We start from the raw sequence: 23,351 nt of genomic DNA, 5'->3' as shown, positions 1-23,351 counted from the left end.
GCACTCAGAAATGGGATAGATATCTTAATAGTGCTAGATATATTTGATCACAAATTATGTAGTTTAGAGGTTGATGTAGTGTCTTGTAGCAATATTCCGAAGTTCACAGACTAATAATAGAAATTACTCTGTTACAGAACTTGCTTTATACTTTTCTCTGTAGCAATGGAAACAACTAACTGAATATGGCCTACATTAGGCCATGATAATTTCAGAAATCTTTACAAAGTTACAATTTTTGGTGTAAATCTGCACTTGTAGCTGCCCAAAGTCTTCAACTGACACACAGGCTTCTGACTGGCTATACTGTAGGTGTATTGACAATAGTAATTCTTTGAGAGCCTTCCTTCTTTTTTCCAGGCTTTTATGGATAGATTTGACCATGCACTGCAGTTCACTGATGATGTCTAGTTCAGCACTGTGGTCCAAATCCAACTTATAAACAATTAATCATGAATTTGACAAGAGATCCCAGTGTACTTGTACTTCTATTTTGTCTATCTTTTATTTTCTATCTATCTATCTTTCTATCTTTTTAAACAGTTTCATGTATTCATTTTACCAGTCTGTGAGCTCCTATTTTAACAAAACCCTCAATGCAGACATTGTAACACATGCAAGACAATAAAGACCATTTTTGGAATTTAGTACTGGAAATAAAAACATTAATAGCACGTGAATATGTCCTTCCCCTTTGGACTTGATATTTTCCTTGACCACTGTTTTCAAAACTCAACTCTAAATGGTGTGACCATCCATCCATGTATGATTCCTCCTTTTATGGCTGACCTGCCTCCATGCTGTGGATGACATTTCTGCCATTGCTCTCACAGGGTATCCATGACAGCTGAGCTCAGAGCAGTCATTAGGAGCTAGTGGAGCCAGAATGCAGGGAAGTGTTGTCATAACATTTCAGTAATGAGTGCACAGAACTGAACTAAACGCAGCAGAGACCTTTTAACATCCGGATGGTTGAGCCTGATAAGTGTTATAAATCAGGTTAGAAATTTGATTCCAACATAACCTACAACAACATTCAGGTGTCAAATTCTCAATATTACAACAGAGAAAGCAAACAGGTTGTTTGCATGGTTTACAGACTCTATTATTTGTAATCTTTATGTGGAAAATAACAGTATACAAGTATACTAAACAACTGGAATTCTTTCCACCCAGTGGTGTCTAATTTTACTGAAAGTGACAGAGAGACTACTTCTCCGCTTTGCCTCACAGCCATCACGTTAATTCCCCAACTATGAAGCATCTCCACAGCAAGTTCTTTGTAAACTCTTCTGACTGAAATTGAAAGAAGCATTGTTGCACCTGAGTATGTTATATTTCAATACAAATATTTTCTTTTTTCATTTCTAAATGCTTAGCTGTTCCAGTCTTTCACACATACAGGTCTTCTTAGTCTTGTAAGAAGCACCATTCCAAAGGATTCCAAAGGGGAACGTAACTAAGCCTTTTTCCATAATTTATTTTCTTCTGAAAAAGAAAAATAATTATAAGATAACTGGCTGTCTTGACAGAAGCATTTAAATTAGGAAATAATCTTATTATTCCTAATATCATTGGTAATAATTACATCCTAATGGCTTAGATATTAGGAATAATCTAGGCATTAAATTTTCTTCTGCTTAACTTGCAGTGGGGAAAGAGACTGAACTATCATAGGTCAAGAGGCAAGGTACACCCTTGACAGCGTGACACTCTTTCACTTGGATAACACATCGACACAGACCCATTCATGCTCACATGGCCAGTTAAGAATCACCTATTAACTTAAAGTGGGTTCCCTCTGTGTACTCTGTCTTTGGACGGTGAGAGAAAGCCAGAGTACACAGAGGGAACCCACAGGGGCAACATGTAGAGTCCTATAATTAGGAATAAGAACATTAAAAAAAAAGTGTGGACACCAAGAAACTGAATTTTAAAGCATGGATGTTCGTTCATGAGTATTGGAAGTATTAGTTTGACAAATAAATACTAAAGTTTCCTGAAGCTTTTAGAATATGTAAAAGGCTTTCATTGGCACTTGTCATGTTCATCTACATCCACTAATTAACATCATAAAATGTGACTGACTATTTGAGAAAAGCATAAGTGGACCATAAAATTATAGTTTTGTTTTTTCCAACATAATTCTTAACGTGAAGATAATCAGCTCTTTATACTGTCATTTCAGCTGACATTTCAATAACAATAATCATCTCATTAGCATAAGTATGTGTGTGTACACCCACACAGCAGCTTTTAGCTGATTAGCTGCTGAGAAAAAAGGCTGAGAGCAAACATACATATGTATGCTTGTCCTACTGTACTCTGTCAAAATCTCCTCTTTGAAAAAGGCCTTTCATAGAGCTGCAAAGGTTAGCCCTGCCAAAAAATTGCATATTATTTGTCTAACATTTGCCGTTTTTTTGTCTTCCTATCTGTGGGTGGTCTTTTGTAATTGCCGAATACCCAGAGGAATCATCTACCATACAATGACATTTTTTTTGTTTTTGTTTTTTCCCACAACATCACGATCCCAGAGCACTCAGCAACATCGGATGCTATATTTGTAAATGTGCTTCCTTACACAGGATATATTAGAAAATCTTTTTTTTTTTTTTTTTACACATCCACATGTCAACTCAAAGATAACATCCTACCAAGACTGGGAGTCCACTTACTCGTACAAATCACTTTCTTGCATACAGACAAATGTCTGTAGCAGTGATTGGCTTACTGTGCCCACAGTTTTCACTGGGACAGTGTATTATTTTTTCCCAAGAATTTCACAATGTAAGTTCAGTCAACATAGAATACTGAATGGACTTCAAAGTATGGATTTGGATAGTCGTTTCATAAGCATAAAGTATTACTGTTGTCCTGATTTACTATTAAGTTGAAACATTTAACATCAATTTATCTTTGATGACTCAAATGACTTAGTTTATGTACTTAAAATCTTCAGTGGGGAAATTAACTGCTGCTAATAGCTGCTATGTAGCTGCTAATGATGGACAAGAGCTAAATAATATGGTTTTTACTTCATTTTCAATTCTGTGTCTGTTTTGAATTGAGTAGCTGTGGTACCATCTTTTGTCAACTAAAACAATGAAGCATTTTAAATTGCACAAACAAACTGCACCAGATTACAGCCCATGACTGACTTCTTTTCCATCACAGTGTTGCTGAGGCTCATTGGTACTGTAGTATTTAGACCCAGCTGTCATGCTACAGTGACAAGGAATGGTTTTGAAGTAATTAAAACTAGTGGGCATCTTATGAACTTGACGGTGCACAAATGCCAAATGTCTGTTCAAAGATCCTCTTGTCATCTCATTTTCTTTATCCCAGGCAAAAACATGTAAAATGGTGTCACAACATCAGCTGATATGCAACAGCAGGAACAGTGTTGATGCTGACTGATCCTATACTGCATAGTGGTGTCATGGGGATCTGAAGCTGCATTACAAATAGCAGATACATGATAGCAGAATATTTTTAGATACTTCTAATCATGAAATTCTCCTACACACCACTCAGCACAACATCAGAAGGTCTGTGTGCAAAACAGAAGTACAGTGCCCCGCCTCATATAAAAATGATAAGAGGCATATTTTAGGCAAGAAGTTGAAATGAAATGAAATTCAAAGAGTAACCAAGGTGATACTTTACCTTCAGCTGCTTCGGTCATGGTTTCAAAATAAATATTCTGTTACAAAACTTAAATCCTTTATGGAGATTTTGTTGCCATGAACACAAATACTTGTGGTAAATCCTTGGATCGTCTGCACAATTTAATCCCAGTGTTTAATTCCAATCCAGCAACGTCATCCAAAAGGTTTGTGATATATGAGAATATGAAAAAATTAAACCAGAGGCCACCACCAGAAACCCTACACCCCTTTGTCCATTCTCAGGATTTAATCCTGCACTATATTTCCAGGCATCAGAAAGTTTTAATGGGTCTTGGTTTGGAAGAGAGTCTTGAAAGCTGACTTCTGTCCCAGTGGATCAGGCTGGGGAGACAGGCAGAGACCAAGTTAACGTGGCCCGTGTCTTTGCCCTTTGCCTGCTTAGGGCTGGGATTGTAGATAGAGCAGCTTGTCCCCCCACCCACACCTCCACTGGCTCAGACAGAATTAGACCGAGCACAGGGACTGACGGATGATGGAAGGGAAAGAGAGAAAAGAGACTAGGAGCGAGAGCTTCAATGTAACTTTATCCCACCAGCCTATGTTGCCGTTGGAGTCACATGGTCACAGTATGGATAGTGCTTTCACATGTGTTAAAACAATATGTAATTGTATCATAAACTCCCAAATCTGCGTATTTGTATTTTCAAAGTATTCGGTTGCAAACTTTAAAAGTCTTAATTCACATTTTTCCTATTACGTTCATAGTGTGTTTCCAATTTCTAAGCCTAAGGCCCTGAGTTATTCTTAGATCGGCTCATGTCAACTGGTATTCTGCTTTGCCTTTTTAGGCCAGAGGCGTGACCTTAACACCCCATCCCCTTTCTTTCCTTCCAGCCCCCGCCCTCATGATACCAAATCCTGCTCATTCAGACCTCCACTGCTCAGAGCAGAGCTGTCATGAAGTGGAAAGAAAGAAAACAAAGATCAGAAGAGCTGAATTGCTGGCAATATTTTACACCAGGTTACATGCAAGTTGCCAGTTGTCAGAGGACTCGAGTACAAGTCAGCTTAAGATTCCTCAATAAAGTAGTAGAAGTTGGTGATCAAAGTCACACTACTCACTCTCTCCAAGAATTGTATGCCTTTTCCTTGTGTCTACATGAATATTTGTACTACCTTTGAAAAACCTCGTGGTTTTTATTGTTGGATTGTATAGCTACTCAGAAACTTTTAAAAGCTAGAATTAATTAAAATTAATAGTAATGAGAAGAAAGTTTATTAGTACTTACTAAAAAAACAATGAAAATGCATGTTAAAATACACATGGTAATAGTAAGTTAATAGTTAGAACTTTGTTTGTGAACTTTGGTTTACCTTGTTCCAAATAATGTGAATCTGCTCTTGAGACTACAGAAAAATGTGAAAATTATTTTCTTTCAATATTTTTCACGAAGACATCTTCTTAAAACCTAGACACAATATGCAATACACAGCATGTGGACATCATTTTTAAAAGGTAATCTGGCTATTAGAAGATTTTAAAATAAGATAAATCCAACCTTAGATGACACTATACAATATATTACATAGTGTCATTATTTATTTAACAAAGTAAGCCAAAATTCAAAACAGAAACAAATCGTTCCTATGGTAAGAAAGTTATTTACAATTTGAAAATATCAAAGACAGTTGGTCTTTCCAAACAATTCTTTAAAAAACAACACCCTTTGCTGATTACAGCTCATATCTCTTATCCTTCCAAGAAAAAATATATATTGGTAAATTGATACTGATATTAGATTTTTTTTGTTGGGGTTTTTTGGTTTTGTTGGGGCACATTAATGGCACACCTCAAGGTCCTTTCTTCTTTTGCATTTCCACACTGACTGCCACGATAACCACAATGATCACCACTGCTATAGAAAAACCAATAATGAGCCATATTGTGGTAGGTTTCCTCCAATCTAAAAAACAAAAAAGAAAAATGAGGTTAAGAAGTTATCTTTGATCATTTGCAATTCAAAGCGTGTTGTCACATATTAGTGCATATGTTTCCAGCCGGGGGGCTGGAGGCTATGAATGCACACATGGGGAGAGCATCAAACGCCACACAGAAATGCCCCAGTGACCAGTGGATTCAAATCCAGGAGCCTGTTGCTGTGAGGCAACAATGCTAACCACTGGGCCACTGTGTTGCCGTATAGTAAACTGGCATCAAAGTAATTTTTTTTTTCACAGGAATAAATAATTTTCACAATACAGTGGAACCCCGACTTACGAATACCCCATTTCACGAAAAATTCAAGTTACGAAGGCACTGAACGGCAATATTTTTGCCCGTGTTACGGCAAAATGCCCGAGTAACGAAATCCGCTGGCTCTGATTGGCTGAGCCTACAATGTCCACAATGCCTTCCGAATCATGTGACAACCTCTTGGCTTCCGTACTTGCGCTTCGCTGTTCCACTTGAACGACGTATTGTTGTTCTAGTTAGCATTTAGCCTATAGCCTATCGTTCAGCATCGCCTCACTCAAAAAGGGTGCTTCGACTTACGAAAATTTTCGACTTACGAAAGACCCTCGGGAACGAATTAATTTCGTAAGTCGGGGTTCCACTGTACTAAATTACATGTAAAATTATGTGATTTTTGTTTTCAGATAGCACAAAGATGCACTTTAGCTCTAAAACAAACTAATCAAACTTTTCTTTTGAAAATACGGACTTATTAGGGAAGCTGAATGAGCGCAAGAGTCTCACGTACAATTTTGGAAGCCTTGCAATGATGAGGTCTGGAAGAAAGAAAGAAAAAAAAACAAATAAGGAGCAATACCTTTATTGAAAACACCAAACCACATACATCAGTTATTGCATGTATGCCCAATAATAAATCAGTAAGTGAAATCCTTACCTGGTGATTTGGAGATCTAAGAGTTCTCCGGATGTCATTCCACATGGTATTATTGAGGTCACAGTCAAGCAGTTGGTCCTCATAAAACAGACAATCCACAGTCAAATGCACATTTGAGTTGTTCACCTGACTCCGGCTTTTAGCTACAACATGTTGTGGATTGTAGGTGTGATGCATCACCACCAGAATTGCACGTTTACCCACTATAAACAAAGACACAACATGATCAGATGATTCAGAAAAGAGATTAAATAAATGGGCTGGGTTACTAGATCTTGAACTCATGCTGTAGTACATAAACACCACATGTGGTTCTTGGCCTGTATCCTACATGTGTCCCTGTATATAAATCACTTAAATTATTTATAAAAAAGTAGCTTTTATTTCCTTACATGGTATTTTGTCGAGGGCCTCAGCAATGTCTGTCCCAACTCGTGAAACCACAGGACAGAAAATCACACAGTAGTCACTTTCTTGTGTAGACGTTTCCTCAGTTTGGCCAATGTCTTTAAGCTTCTGAACAATTGAACGATGAGCGCCATTTGTTCTTCCATTCAAAATGACACGGAAAACTTTCCACGACCCTAAAGATAGATTTAACAATATATAACAGTTTTCTGAAACTGAAGACAAAACACCAAAGCTTTTCTTTTTTGTCACCATACTTAATTAATATGCAACTGCAAATGCAGCTTGATCATGACACTGAGTGAATCAGTGTTATTTTCATTTCAGGCTAAACTAATAGATATAAATTACGGACGCCTTGTGAGCCATTCAAAATTATCAAGTAGCTTTCTGTGTAGAAATGACTACAGCCAATGGAAGCCAAGGAAATAATCACAACTTACTATCTCTGAAGAGAAAAGACTGAACATTTGACCTAGATGTTTCATTTCTAACCTGTTGGGTAAGTGCACAAGAATCTGAACTATCAATAGGAAAGTTAGCATTACAACAGAAAGTAAAACGAAGTTAAAAAGTCTGGGTTTTCTTTCTTGTCTCACCCTATGTATTAAATAAATATCTGACCTATTGCAACATTTTCTTCATCACTAATGGAAGTTTTATTTGATTATAATTATTTTTTTACTCTATAAGCTGATTGTAAACCAGCTATCCCAGGCAAATTTTGTATTGATCTTATACTAGTCTTGCTTTAACAAGTAAGAAAGAAGTCAGTGATGCTTATCTGACAAGATATATTTTAGGATGACTGCTATGGGTGACTTGAAATTATTACTCATTCAATAAGTAAATGCAGCTTATTCACCTTAATATTGACATATTTAATGAAAATATTAAAAAATAAAGCAAAATTATTCTCTCACCATTTCCCTGGTCCATGTCTCTGAGGAAGGATAAAGAATTAGAAAGCAAACTTTAGTTGAAATTAACTAAATCCAATATAGCTAAATAACAGGAGGTGCAGATCCATTAACTGAATGCATTATACATTTTCTTTACTAAAAGCTGTGCAACTTTTACTGGCCTAGAAGACAAACTTTAAAAATAGATTACGGGTGTAACTTGTATTACTCTGATGCAAGACATTTACATTTTGCAGACTAAAGTTACTTACATAGAGATTACAATTTCTTGACTTGTTTTGAAACAGAAATTCCTTCCCAACAGAAAAAAAAGAACTCTAGTGTCTCCCCATGCAATGAAGTGCTGTCGGTTGTTCTTTGAGAATTAACTTGTTCACCAGTTGAAAACAAAACTGGACGGGCAGGTAAAAGAATGTTAACGTCAGTGTGACTCAATAGACTAAAAGGATATGCAGCTACAGGTGGTGATGAGACGGCCTCAATGTGGCCAATCCCTTTAAGCTGTTGAAGAACTGAACAATGAACCCCAAAATGAAGTAGAACAGTCTCACAGACCAATCACGTTCAGTTTAACTTATCCCATGTGACACTACTCAGCCTATCAGGTCATTTCTACACATGATGACGAGAAGCTGACAGAAGAAGTTAGAGAGAGAACAGACTGGTTAAAGCTTTATTTCATTTGCCTTCCTATGTAGGCCTATGCTACATTAGTTTAGTGCTGGTCACAATGGTGGAATTTCAAGGGCCAAATATTTTCTGAGGTGGTGCTCATTGTGAAACATTTCAGAACCACTTGTGTGAAACGATTTCCCTAACTCTTCCTAAGCCATTGTTAATATAAACGGATTAAATAAATAAAATAAAATCTTGTCAAAAAAGTAATGAGTAATATCTGGTATTTGAAAGATCATCTCTGTGTAAATGAATATGAACATTATGCTATAAATGTTGTAGGACTTTTGGATTGTTTGTTAAAAGTTTACTACAGCCTGTGAAAACTGTGAACCAGTGATTGTGCTATAGATAACATTTGGAAGCTGGAGGGGCCCCACCAGTCTGTGCACTGGTCCATGACTGGAAATTTGTTGTTGAGTTAAATCAAGGTGTGCCTTTTTGCCTTACTGTATAGGTATAATTTATTATTATTATTATTATTATTATTATAAAAATAACTACAACCATTAGAATTACCAGTTATCGTTAGTTTTTATTAATTATTTACTCTTTAACCTGTGAAACAACTATATAAACCATTTTTATATAAGGCAGCTATGAATGACTATGAGGCTATTTTTGAACATTTAACACACTGAAATGAATGTAGCAGGTACGGTCGGCAGTTATTATGTTCTCTGTCTATTAGTGAATTATCTATTACCTTTCCTGTCTACTTTAAGCTGACATGTGAGCAGCACACGGTATTTGTTTGCATTTCTGGTGAATTGCACTCAAAATACAATAATCACATGTCTTTTAGATTTTTCCTGAGTCTCCACAGACTCGTCATATAACTGTGAAATATTAACTTAATCAAATGCTAGTTGCTACCTCTGTCTGTCTATTGTATGAATCTGTCAGGTATGAATAGTGATTACAAATTATTATTGTAACCTCTTTTCTTACCTTTTGACTCCTCAATGTCACTGAACAATGATAAAGAATGAGGTGTTAACCTTTACTCCAAATTATCATGTGGGTCATTATCAGCAGGGATTTCGAGGAACATCTTTGGTTTTAGACCTGAAGAAGCTTCTCGAATGAGAGGTGAAACATCATCAAGAAACTTAAAGAAGTCGCTTTTCTTTCCAAGCTCCTTAGATTACCATGGCCTGTATGACTGAGAACCGACATGGACATTAAAAGAGCTCTTAATATGGCTCTTGTTTTCTTTCTTTTCAGAAAGTTAAATTGCATAAAGTTGAACCACACACAAATATGCTCCTTTAAGTTCACTTCTCAATATTTATTAAAAAAAAAAAAACGGTCGGGGGCGGGGCAACTCCTTAAATGACAGTCTCTGGTTTTATTGTGTTCCACACAATGAGTGTGTAAATATTAATTCAAGAGTTTAAGCGAAAATAGAATTCTAGAGAAAGAATTAATGACCTGAAAAGAAGCACAAAAACCTGTAAACTTGAACTATATCTACTTGTTGAAATTTGTTAAATCAGAAACAGTTTTTAATGTCACTTAATAAAGAATGTCTTTTAATTCAGTATAAACAAAAGCAACAAATGACACCAAGATATCCACTCAATAAATTCGTTATTTTAAAATACATAAGCATGTCTGCAATAACTGGGAAAGAAATGGTTCTGTTTTCTTAAAGCTCACTTTTCAGTCTTGACATCTGGACATGTGAGTAAAGCAACATTTCATCTTTAGCATGCTACAGTACCAATGATCAAAAGATTCATCCCTAAAACATCTATACCAGCTTTCATAACTATAATACATAACTAACACATCTTTAATGATTACAAAGGCATGATATATTACATATATTTTGTTTTATATACAGTATCAAGAAAACATACTGTGATATTGTTAAATTATTGCTTTTGGATTTTGTTTTGCAGTCCTCATTTCCCACTTTTATTTCTCTTCCATATTTTGGAGCTGAATGATGTCACAACTGCCATCAGCAAAGGAACAATCAATCCAGCAATCTGTACCAGAGGATTCAAGCCTAAAATTAAGAAAAATAAAGAAAAAAAGAGCAATAAGCCACAGTGGACCATACTTATGGTAGAGAGAGTTTCTGAGACACATTCTGTGTGAGACACATAAATCATCCATATGTCTGCAGTAGCTGGTTTCCGAAAACTGAAAGTACTAAGTACTTTTACAAGTGTGTAACTGACTCAAGTGACCTGTAAGACTAGTTCTGAGTAGAGTGACATTTGTGTTTGCTCATCACTACATTCTGATTACATTGTAAACAGGCTGAGTGATTTCTACAGAACATGTTATTATATGTTTTAGGATACACCACCAACAAAGCTAAAACTTATACAGTGATACTTACAAGGTCTGATTTTTTTCCAGATGGGGCTACCTAAACCTAAAAGTAAAATGAAAACAGAAGAGTAAGTCGTCTGTTATTTTTACCACTCACACACAAATGACAGAATGTAGGTAAATAAAGCTTTAGGCATAGTCATGTATGCTTTCCTTTATCTCTTTTTTATCAATTCATGAACAAAATAGATATAAACACTAGTACAATATTAAATAACCTCATTATTTAGAGGGAGAAACCAAAGTGATCCAAAAAAATTTATTTTGGTGAAATACCATGGACAACCAACATCTAGATGTTATTCTACCCCAGAAGGTTGATTCTGTTCATCTGGACATAGCATTTTCAGTGGGAAAAACATTTCATCACCCATCCAAGTGACTTCTTCAGTCTCAGCTCACTGCTGGTTTCCCCAACTTTATAAACAGTACATTCACACAATGACTGCAAATGTGCTGTTTATAAGGTTGGGGAATCAACCTTTTGGGATTTACTTACCAGGATGGTTGAGCATACATCAAGAAATTCTATTCTACCATGCTAGCTTATGTGTGAATTAGACTTGTACAGGAATTTACATTGTAACTGGAAAGTCATTTTAATTCAGTGCCGTCACCTTCCACACAACCTGATGTGCACATCCGCAAAAATGTTACTACACTTCAGGTTGATGCAGTTGGCAGTGACTTAAATGGTGTGGAAAGTTGCAGCATACAGGCTTTCCAGTTATGCTGTGACTTAGTACACATTGGGATATTTGTTCTAAAAACTGTACCTTTATGGAGATAAAAGATGAAGACATGAATAAGGATAAAAATTATTAATAATTATACTTACACACGAATATATTCCAGATACTGGAGCAACCTAAAACACAATAAAATGATGTTAAGGTAATGCTAACACAGTTAATACTTACAAAGTTCAAATATGTTTCAGGCAGGGCTACCTAAACAAATAAAAACAGAGCAATAAGTTGTCTGGTATATTTTGCTACTGAAACACATCTTGTAAGATAATTATACCATTGTCATTTGTGGGTTTTTTTTTCTTTTTGCTCATTTGTTTTGTTTTTATTTTATTTCAACCCAGTGGATGCAACAGAAATATTGAGCATTATCTATATTACAATCTTATAGAACATAACAAGAGATATTTGCTCTTAACACTGTATATTAGAACATAAAATTACTTATTTATATTTTTAATGTTTTAGTATGAAATACGCTAAAAATGAAAATAAGATTAAAAAAAAATACAGTCATACTTACAAAGTCCAAATATTTTCCAGATGAAGAAACCTAAAACTGAATTAAACAAAATCGTGCTCATTAAATAAATCTTTGATCATAGTCATATACGCTTTTCTTTTACTTTTTTTCATCATTGAATAAACACATTATTTAGAGGGAGAAACCAAAGTGATCACAACCAAAAACTCGTGGAAAAGCATAGTAGAACAACATCTAGACCTTATACTACCATGCTAACTTATATATGATCTAGACTTCTGCAGGAAATTTACATTGTAACTAGCAATGTTACCAGAATGGCCTTTTAACCCTGTGCCGTCACCTTCCACATAACCTGATGTGCATATTCCAAGAAATGTTACTGCACGTCAGCTCGATGCAGTCGGCAACAACTTGAATGGGATGGAAGCATGGGCTTAAAAGGGCTTTCTGGTTATGTTGTGAGTTAGAACACATTGGGATATATCTAAAAGCTGTACCTTTACAATATATTAACCTAAAACACCAACAAATGATGTTTTAGGAAACAACTAAAAAATAAGCAAAAACTAGTACAGTCATACTTGCAAAGTCCAAATATTTTTCAGATGAAGCTACCTAAACCTCAAATAGGGGAAAAAGAGAGCATCAATTTGTACAGTATCTTTTACTACTCAAACACAACTGATATGCCTTACGCATAGGTACTTTTAATTACGCCATGGCTAGACATTACTTAGATTTTCATTAAAGTAGGTCATTTATGATACAAACCATTGGAAATGACCAGAACCATCTTTCAATATGAAGACACACAAAGGAGTTTTGACTAGTTAGGCTTTATGGATTAATAAATTTCAGGCCACTAAATATCCTACATACTTTTCTTTTCTGACTTGGATTCAGCTTGGTGAATGTTTTTCAGTTTGGTGTTTATTTTGCACAGAGCACTGCAAGAGACATTGAAAAAAAAAAAGGAAAAAAAGATATACTATTGGGAGATGGCGAGAAAACTTTTTTTCTCCAGGTCAGAGTATGCCTTGCGGTAAGTGTGTCACCTCTTCAGATGTCTCTCACTCTCTCACATACAAAAATGTATGAATCTCTCCCACGGGTGTGTCTCTTCCATCACTGTGGTTGTTTTCAAGGTCTCAGCACTGACGTGGAAGAGCAAGGACTAAAATGAAAATTTTTTTAGTTGTAAGTAAGCTATTAAGACTCGACTGTGTTTGTTTTCCTCCGAAACAATAAGTTCCGTTGGAGCAGCCTTTCAATGCATCTCTCTGTCTCTCGCTAGCAAAGTTGACCCAGACAACAAAGTAAAGCTAGTTTTCGGAACCCGACATATTAGCCAAAGGTCCCTTTACTACAGTTTGGAGCCGCGGACCTGTTTTCCTGTTAACCTGTTTTCTATATGAGATCGCTGCAAAAAGTGCAGCCTTACCTAATGTCCACCCTGCTGTTACTCATTTTACATTAAGATTTAAAAGTCTAGTTGGTATTAGTATGGCAAGTAACCTTCAGTAATAGTAATAAATCACACAGCAATAGTACATTCATGTAGTTGTAAAAAGCATGATAATATAATAGGTAATCCAAAGTATTCAGAATACGTTACTCTCATTGAGTAACGTAACAGAATACGTTACAAAATACGTTTTGGGGCATGTATTCTGTAATCTGTAGTGGAATACATTTTAAAAGTAACCTTCCCAACACTGTGTGCCAGAAAATATTGGAGGGTTTTTTTTTTTTTTAAATAAATGTGACCATACCGTGAGAAATAAGGAACTTTAAATTTGGTGGTCATCAAGAAAACACAAAGATGAATATTCAGATAAATCAGATAGATGAAGGTATTATATCATACTTACAGAAACTTGGGATGTGTTGCCACAAAGAGATCAAGTTGTGAATTAAGACTGGAACTGGGAATTCAGAACCAAAAATTTTTTTGATGTCACCCGACATGGTATCATTGAGGTTACAACTGAGGAGGTGGCCTTCAAAAAACAGACAGTCCACTGTTAGGTGGACATTTGGGTTGTTCACCTGCCTCCGGCTTTCAGCTACAACATGGTGAGGATCAAAGGTGTGATGCATCACCACCAGTATTACTGGTTTGCCAGCTGTAAGTGAAGAGACAACAGGATCAAATGTTTGGGCTTTTTGCCTGCATGTTAAATGTAGCCTTTCTGTTTACTTCCAATTTTGTATTTTATATTTATTTCCCACTTTACAGGCCAAATATTCTAAGTGAACGTAGCATGAGGCCATAATCACTAAAATCACTAAAAGGAGTAATGATAACCAAAACACCATATCAAAAGTAGGACAAATTAGTAGTTCAAAAATTAGCAGGGGGTGCAATTAATGTGCTAAACAAACAACACATGGCAAATTGCAATTGTTGTTTTTTAAGTTATTAAACTTGAATTCTGTAAATTACCATGATAGTCACATCTACAATGAGTGTATACAAATTTCACTTTCATCTTCACCCTACAGCAATAACTTCAATCAAAACTCAATGTGTCATGCATGCATGTATTATTTAGCATTTAGTTATTTAACATTTCTTACGAGTTATGTTGTGCAGGGCCTCGCCGATGTCTGTTCCAACTCGTGAAACGACAGGACAGAAGACTAGAAGGTAGTCACATTCCGTTGCAGAGGTCACGTCTGTTTGTCCAATACTTTTGAGCATTTGAACAACTGGAAAATGGGCCCCATTTGTTTTTCCTGCTTCCCACACAAAGAATTTTTTCCATGACTCTAAAATGAAACAAAAAGAAAAATTGGATCCTTGTTCAGATGTAACATAATTTTTAATGAGTTAATGTGTATCAACCATATAAACAGTGCTTAACAGTGCTAATCTAAATCCAGATATTTTAAAGAAGAACCAGATTGAATTCATGCATCTATATTCCTGTCTTCCCTGTCAAAGGGCAGGGTACACCCTGGACAGGTCCCCAGTGTGTCGCAGGGCTAACATGTAGAGACAGGCAACCATCTGCACTCACACCTATAGGCAATTTAGAGTTACCGATTAACGTATCCCGACTAACTGCATGCCTTTGGACTGTGGGAGGAAGCTGGAGTACCAAGAGAGAACCCACGCAAACACGGGGAGAAAGACCCCAGCCGGGAGTCAAACTCAGGACCTTCTTGCTGTGAGGCAACAGTTCCAGAGTGTGTCACAGTGCTGGCCATAGTGAAAATCAAAATGTAAAATTAAAGTGGGATAATTCTAGTTTTTTTATACCACCATTAGAATTTACTGTGAGTATCGTTGGTTTCCATTAATTCCGTGTTTAGCTGCAAACTGAAGCCTCCCCCAGACCACCTTCTGTGGCTAAAAAATGCTTGCAACTTTGTATCATTTCAAGTGTAATTATTAAATAAAGCTTATTGTCTTTAATAGTGAAATATCTGACAACTTTAATTTTGAAAAGTAAAACTTAAAAAGTCTTGATGCATGCTCAATCATCCAGGTAAATCTCCAAAAGTTATTTCTGTTCATCTGGACGTAGCGTTTTCAGTGGGGGAAACGTTTCTCCCACTGAAAACGCTACGTCCAGATGAACAGAATCTACTTTTGGAGATAAAACTTAAAAATTCAAAAGCACCATATTTTCTCACCATGTCTTTGTACCATGTCTCTGAGGAGGGAGAAGAGAAAGGAGCCTTTAGTCAAAACAACAATGAATAATCATGGTCAGCAGTTTTACTTTCTGTTCACTTTTTAAAAAGCTAGGCTAACATTGGCCTAGAGAATATGTATATGTCTGGGCCTGCTAGAGCTGTGAAGTTCACAGCTTCACATGGAAAGATTTTGAGAAATTCACTTACATAATAGCTTGAGTATACAGTCTCTGGTATATCCTTCGAACATTGAAAAGGGAGTGACGTCCTTCCCTGTCAGTGAAGCAGTTTCATTTTCGATTTTAAAGTAACTGCCCAAACAGGAACGTTAACTCTTTCAGTGTTTGAAAAAAATAAGATCAGAACACAGCAGTAGTGGAAGTGGGTTAACAGAGTGTAAAACTGTGGAATAAATAAATGGGTCAGGTGAGAATTTAAAGGAAAAGCTATATAAACTGTAAAAAGGTTATGCTGGACTTTAGTTTTATTGTCCCTTGCCATTATTTTCCAAGTGTTTGGAAAGAGGAAATTCATGCTTCAAAAATATTCTATCAAAAATAGATCCCCTCCTTTGGTGTTTTGATTGTTGTGGCAGGGAAAACTGTAAAACATGCTGGTTTAAATCTGATGACTGTGCATCATAAGATATGATAATATAGATAAGATAACCTTTATTAGTCCAACATGTGGGAAATTTGTTTTGTTACAGCAGAAAGTGGACAGTGTAAAGTTACATAGCAAAAATTTGAAAAAAACACTGGAATAAGATAAGATGATAAGAATAAGAATAAGATACTGTACACAATAAAATAAAATAAAACACTATATACAACTGATTTGTATTCATCACAGATAATTTAAATATAATTAATAAAATTGCACAAAACAGCATTCTTACTTTCTGAGCTGTTATTTAAAACTTACTAACCTGTTCAACTAAACCTAAATCTTAACCACAACATTATATCATACAGCAATACACAGGGGAAATGCTTTGCTTAAGAAGAAGCAAAAAGAGACTGTGAACTGGAAATATAGCCACATGTTGAACTTTAAAAAACATTAATCTCATAGCACCTTTGGCTGAAACATTGGATGCAAAATTTACACAACCATCTCTTCAGAGAGGATTTCTTTGACACAAGCATTGGACAAGAGCAGCAAGTTATTCTTTTAGAACATTTTAGCATCTCAGATCTCACTGTCAAACTCACAACACATTTTTTCAATAAACATGTAGGTCTGTGCATAAAGTTGCAGATCTGTTATCATTATATCATTTTCCTTTTTTATGATCCAGATATAATGGCATTGAGAAAAACATTCAGCTCAGTAACATCTAAATCATCCTTCGCACTACTTCCATAGTCACAGTTGCCACCATCATAATACACATTATAAAACCTACACCCAGTATCAGAGGGTCAGTGCAACCTACGGGGAGAAAAGAGCTTGTTATTTATAAGTTAAACATTTATAAGTTTGAAATTAGTCACTGAATATTAATGCCAATGTCCGTACAACTTTACTATGTGGAAAGCGACAAAAGCAATCTTTGATGAAATATACAAAAGCATTACAGTTATACTTACAACTGCATTTTCGCCACTTGGAAGTCTGAATGAGCTAAAGAATAAAACAAAGAGTTATAATCATGTTTGGGTTTTCATTGAGGGTGGGGTTGTTTGTTTGCTTGTTATTAATAGTACCATGCAGAAGCATGACTGTATGTATAGAAATTACCTGGTGAATGGAAACTCTGAAATACTTCCCAATGTCACGCCACATGATATCATTGAAGCTGCAATCAAGCAGTTTTCCCTCATAAACCAGACAATCCACAGTGAGGTGGACATTCTCGTTCTTCACCTGTCTCCAGCTCTCAGCTACAACATGCTCAAGATTGGAGGTGTGATGCATCACCACCAGAATTACAGGTTTACCACCTGTAGGCAGAGAGACAACAGGATCAAATGATTCAGAAGCAAGATTTTTTTGGTCTTGGCCTGCACGTTAAATGAAGAAGAAAGAAGAACTACATGAATGTTCATCACAGGTTTTTTCACATATACCAGCAGCATTGACTGAATGAACCACAGTACTCCCTGTGACATTAGTCTGCTCACATTAACTGATACATACTGCAGGAATAGTTTTCCTATGTTGTTGTTTTTTATAGTTACTCTGATCATGATCTTAAGATTTTATGGAAAAGTGAGCAAGTTTGATTTAATACATGAAGACTGTCCATTCATTCGCTTTCTAATTACAAAAAAACAGTGCATGTCTTTTGACAAATGTGAATACAAAGGAAGTGGGCAGCTAATGTTATACCTGTCACATGCAGATAGAATGCTCTATTTTTTGCTATGATATTTTTCAAAATACCTTCATATAATTATTTTGAATAGGTTCTCTAGAATTCTGATGGCAGTTGAAAAACTAGTGAATAAGGACTTCTTACGGGGAATCTTGTCCAGGGCCTCGGCAATGTCTGCTCCAACTTGTGAATTAACAGGACAGAAAATCAGAAGGTAGTCAGATTTTTCCGCGGAGGTCACTTCCATTTGACCGATACCTTTAAGGCTTTTAATAAAAGAATGATGAGCTTCATTTGTTTTTCCAGCCGAGATGACAAAGAATCTTTTCCACAACACTAAAGAAATTAAAAAGGAGAAGAAGACAAGTGTGAAGCCACACATCTTACACACAATGAGCGATAATATACATTATATATTTTGTGTTTAGCTTATTAGATGCGTTAATTACATTAGACTTTTGGCCTAGAGACCAGTCAGTGACACGCACACCCCAGTAACTTCTAGTTGCCAGTGGGGTCACTGACTGGTCACTAGAGCACCCTGAATGGGGCTTGAGCAATGGATTTCACAGAGACTGTCAGAAATCTCTCTACTACAAGTGATCACATATCCAGTTCACCAGAAGCCAGGGTTTGGCCTCTATAGTTACTTCCTTTTTATCCTGTAACACCAAGTGTACCATATTATAAATGTGAGTTTTTAAAAGTTCTACATCATCAGTGTGACCTGTGTAGCTCAAAGTTATTGAAATAAGGGGAAACTCCAATCACAATTATCTGCACACTCAGTTAATCATAAGATTTTAAAAAAAGCAGTTAGAAATGTTCTCTATCGTAATTGCCAAGTGTAGCTTGTTCTCCTTAATAATATTAACCTTTTTTCTTACCTTTTTGCTTTTCCATGTCCCTGAGAAAGGATAAACAGAAAGGAACCTTTAATCAGCATAATATAACAAAATTTAATTGCAATAACAAAACGCAATATGTGTTAATATGCATCGCAGATTCCTCATAGCCACAGCTGCTTTGTATAAGCTTTTCCTGGCCAAGAATGCTAAAAAATATCTTAGAGATGTATTACCTGCATTAGTCTGATGTAGCAAAGCAAATCAGCAGACAATTACTGAGATTTGGAAACGTTATTTCTTGATATGATTGCCACAAAAGAAGCACTTAAATAAAATACTATTATTAACAACCAATCACATTACAACAAGTCAGTGCATTTAGTCAGGTCGACATGGTGAAGATGACCTAAGCTAATCAGGATGGTGGAGAAAGGCGACTGAAGTGACTTTGAATGTGCCATGGTTGTTGGTGCCCGATAGGCTGGTCCGGGTTTTCTTTACACAGTCATCTCTGTGGTTTACAGAGGATTTCACTTCCTATAAGCATGAAACTATGTTACATGTAAGTGTCCTCACACACACACACACACACACACACACACACACACACACACACACACACATGAACACCAGCACACACAAACACAAACAGACCTTTCCTTCTTGCTTTCTCTCCCTCACTGTCTGTTTGTGCCTGATGCTTTCTTCCTCCTTTTCCTCCTCTCAGTGCCTCTTTGCTGCACCACTTCTCTCCCAGTAGCTGTTGTATTTGTTCAGAGTTCCGCTTTAGATGAAATTAGAGGAAATACCGCTAGAGTGTGAGGCGGCGTTAGGGACATTATTACGGAAGTGCTTGCACTTCTGAAACTATCTGACAAACATTGCTGAAACTTTCACAAACACACCACTGAAACTCAAACAAACATTACTGAAACTTTCTAATACACACTACTGAAATTCCCCCACACACACACTGCTGAAACGCCCAAACACACTGTTGGAAACCAAGAAGATTTCAGCTAAACAGGAAGTTAGCTTAGAAAAGAGCGTATTTTAAAACACGGCTAACAACATTCTGATGTCTACTTCACAGCCTTTAGCAACCTAACTGAAACAGCAGCATTATTTAACTATGCAGTCATTTGAAAAAGGACGTTTTCATAGTACTCCAGTAAGTCCTGTGCCCTTTTAACCCTTTAACGCCTAGTGTATAACATTTGATACATACAGTTTTTTGCCAGTTTTTGGGACTTCAACATCATCAGTGTGAATTTTCCCCCCTGAAAAACCTAAATAAACCTAAATAAACAAATTTAAAAAACAAGCAAATAGGCAGATATGATACAAATTAAATGTCATATATGGAAATTGGAATGTAATTTATTTTTTAAATAATTACAAAAAAAATAAACAAAAGAAGGTTAAATAAAGATTTTTTTGTTTTTTGTTTTTTTTTTAAAGATTTTTCTGGCAATTATTTCATGATTTAGGCTTCAAGGTGTTAATTCCTATGGAAGCAGTAATGGTGTACTTACGTTAACACTATCAAATGCAAAAACCACCAGCCAGCATATTGGACTGTCTCTCCAACTACTACAGTAAGGAGAGAATGGATACTAGATAATAGACTGATATTTAGAATGGTACATAATGAATTGTTGAGTGATAGAAACAGCATTATTACCCTCCAGTGTTATCCATATTAGGAATTTTATTTGAAATGATAGAATCTGATTACTGTAAGTCTTCTGACGTCAACAATTAACCACAGTCAGCTGCCACTCAACATGTTTTTGTTCTTTTCAGATCATTCTCCATAATCCTGACAACTTTTCAGTGGTAACTCTGGAAAGCAGTAAAATCAATATATCATCCAATAGATCTAATTAAGTAAAAGCGTTGAAGCATGTTATATAGACAGGCAAATAAACTCTGCTATTTTTTTTACACTAAATAGCTCATTAAATATTAGCAAAGACCACCCATGTCTTATGCTACTGCACTTTGTCTTAAAAACTGATTTTGGAAAATGTTTGGTAACTTTGTAAGATAAAGATTGTGCAGTCATCCTTACAATCTTGGAATATTTTTCACACATCAAAGATAGATAAGTTTAAATAAAGACAATAGAGGACTAAATCATCTGCCATATTTTACAACTCAGTCACAGATCATGAAATGAGTTAATCAATTTCAGTATACGTAAAGTTTTGAACTTATTCACATAAATCACGTGGATACAGCAACAATAATAGAATAACATGTTTCATTTAATTGTCCCCCTACACACACACACACACACACACACACACACACACAAACACCCTTAAACATACCTGCTATCTCTTGTCTCTCTTCCTCCGTATGCCCAACAATCTCCTTATCCCCCTTTCAGCATCTCTTGCCTGCACCACTTTGGTTACACTGTCTCACTTCTTGACAGTACCTCCCATATAAGTGTCAATCATGACTGATGAAAGCACACACATTTGAGGTCATTACACCAATCGTCTTGTGACCCATGTTGTAACTAACCTCAAGATTAACTTGCATATTATCATAAACTGCAGTGATTTTATCCTGACTTAGTTAAAAATAAAGGGAGTTGGAAATTTTCTTAAAAGCGGCAACTCTTTATTCCCTTTATTCCATATCCTAAATCCATGTTTTCCATTTTGGAACTAGGATAATCTCACTATCAAGCTGAGTTTGGGAGAGACTTTTAGCCTCAGCAGTGTAGGAGAAAATATGGCAAGTAAAAAGGAATTGCTCTCTGTTATGCTCCAGCTACATGTTACATTTTGTTATAATGAGGGGGGGAAAGTAATGTTTTTATATTGCTTTAATTTAGACAATAATTCTAGATTTATTTATTTATTCATTTTACTTTTTTTTGTCTTCTACTTCTTCTTTCATTTGTTTTTCATTTTCCTGTGCGTGGGCCTCTGGGTCTCTGCCCAGAACACCCATTGAGTAATTTGGGCCCATCCTGTTACATTATAAGTTTGATCAAATTTGAACCAGGAAATTGCCCTTTGAAACATGGATTTATTCTGTTTTACTCATGAAAATCAAGATGCAACAAAGAACTACAAATCTCATAAACCTCATATTAAATGATATTGGTAGCTCATATAGAGACTTTGGATTCTTAGTGTCTGGGTTCTTCTCCAGCTTTCATCTATTACATAATGAGATTGAAGGCATGATGTATCACCACTAGAATTACTGGTTTATCACCTGTGAGTGTGGAGACAACTGGATAAAATCGATCAGAAACAATATGAGGAAAATAGTCAGCTTACTTAATCTACATGGCTCTACATGGAAACTCACAAAGAAATCCTTGACAAACATTACACTGTGCAAGATAGAACGTGCTTATTAAAAGTTATTAACTTCATCACCTCAAAAATAAATGTAAGTTAATTAACTTACATTTATTTATTTATTTTATGCAGAGAAATTGTTCGTTTTTCATACTGTGTGTTAATTATATGCATTAAAATGTGGCTTGGCAAAACCAAACTGATCAGAATGAATCCATCTCAGAGAGAATGAGTGTCTTTTGGGACGTGAGCTTCTTTTTTTGATGAATGGAATTGCAAGTGTCAGTCAGTCAGATATATAAGTGTCTTTATTCCATAGTCAGAAGATACAAACTGTTTCTGCTCAGTAAAGGAAAAGGACCCGTTTGAAAACATATTAAATATCAATAAAATAAAATCAAGCTTGATATCTATAATTGTATGGACTGTGTAATGTGTGAGGAATGAAAAGATCCCACATTATTTAATGGGAATAAAAATGATCACACAGCTTATTTCAAAAACATCCCAAAGATCAAAGAGAAAGAAAATTATGTGGCTGGGCTAGGTAGCTAGTTAGACAATTTAACATTTTGCATTCCAGCACCTCAAAATGGTAATCAGCAGTTTGTATGATCCTCACCAGTTTGTATGCATGCCAGGCAACATCAGGGTACGCTCCTAGTGAGATAACATATGGCACTAATGGATCTTCATTGTTTCATCCCGGATATTGGTTCTGATACTTACTAGACCTTGGCTGGTGCTGGGCTTGATGTGACACCCTCCATGAACGATAAGGAGGTTTCTTGTCTTGATGTTAGCATCTTCTATCTCCTCCTCTTGTCTCAGCATTGTATCTGGCAACCACGTATCAATTGCCTGGAACTTGTTCTTCCCAGTCATGCCACTGTCCTGGGTCGTTTCGACCCAGCATTTTGAGTTTCTCATGTCTTGGCTTTTGTATTTTTGGTTATTTTCTTGATTTCTTGTCAGGCTATGATGATGATGATGATTATTAATAAGTATGTTCCAGCTTATTCTGGTTTAGGTTTAGTTCTACCTGTGTAAAGTCTGTGTTTTCTTAGTCTGCATCTT

General features: G+C 35.9%; 4 protein-coding genes across 4 annotated transcripts in view; all 4 read right to left on the bottom strand.

Annotated features, from left to right (window-relative positions):
* LOC146372126 (uncharacterized) overlaps positions 1-4,913 on the bottom strand; it is a 30,077-nt gene extending 25,164 nt beyond the window's left edge. Inside the window, exon 1 of the mRNA XM_084952714.1 lies at positions 3,670-4,913. Coding sequence (XP_084808840.1) covers positions 3,670-3,688 — 19 coding nt within the window. The 5' untranslated portion in view covers positions 3,689-4,913. The remainder of the gene's footprint in view (positions 1-3,669) is intronic.
* A 34-nt stretch (positions 4,914-4,947) lies between these two features.
* On the bottom strand, positions 4,948-8,654 carry LOC146372125 (uncharacterized). Its single transcript, XM_084952741.1, has 6 exons — positions 8,124-8,654; positions 7,873-7,892; positions 6,934-7,125; positions 6,542-6,744; positions 6,395-6,422; positions 4,948-5,596 (listed from the first exon to the last, which is right to left on the bottom strand). The coding sequence occupies exons 2-6, from the start codon at positions 7,886-7,888 to the stop codon at positions 5,484-5,486; spliced, it is 552 nt and encodes a 183-aa protein (XP_084808867.1). The 5' UTR covers positions 7,889-7,892; positions 8,124-8,654; the 3' UTR covers positions 4,948-5,483.
* A 1,414-nt stretch (positions 8,655-10,068) lies between these two features.
* Positions 10,069-16,109, bottom strand: LOC146372124 (uncharacterized). The gene is made up of 8 exons (XM_084952733.1): positions 15,985-16,109; positions 15,775-15,794; positions 14,713-14,904; positions 14,004-14,258; positions 12,169-12,204; positions 11,735-11,764; positions 10,904-10,939; positions 10,069-10,564 (listed from the first exon to the last, which is right to left on the bottom strand). Exons 2-8 carry the CDS (start codon positions 15,788-15,790, stop codon positions 10,458-10,460), a joined length of 672 nt encoding a protein of 223 aa, XP_084808859.1. The 5' UTR covers positions 15,791-15,794; positions 15,985-16,109; the 3' UTR covers positions 10,069-10,457.
* A 488-nt stretch (positions 16,110-16,597) lies between these two features.
* Positions 16,598-19,062, bottom strand: LOC146372123 (uncharacterized). The gene is made up of 5 exons (XM_084952753.1): positions 18,985-19,062; positions 18,242-18,433; positions 17,521-17,723; positions 17,370-17,403; positions 16,598-17,211 (listed from the first exon to the last, which is right to left on the bottom strand). The coding sequence occupies exons 1-5, from the start codon at positions 18,998-19,000 to the stop codon at positions 17,117-17,119; spliced, it is 540 nt and encodes a 179-aa protein (XP_084808879.1). The 5' UTR covers positions 19,001-19,062; the 3' UTR covers positions 16,598-17,116.
* Between the last annotated feature and the right edge of the window lie 4,289 nt (positions 19,063-23,351).

The sequence above is a fragment of the Perissodus microlepis genome, chromosome 15 (genome assembly GCF_051167445.1).
Source record: "Perissodus microlepis isolate ML-2025 ecotype Zambia chromosome 15, ASM5116744v1, whole genome shotgun sequence".
In the NCBI taxonomy this organism is placed as follows: Eukaryota; Metazoa; Chordata; class Actinopteri; order Cichliformes; family Cichlidae; genus Perissodus; species Perissodus microlepis.
Note: the sequence above shows the minus strand (reverse complement) of the source record. Positions and strands in the feature narration are given on the sequence as shown.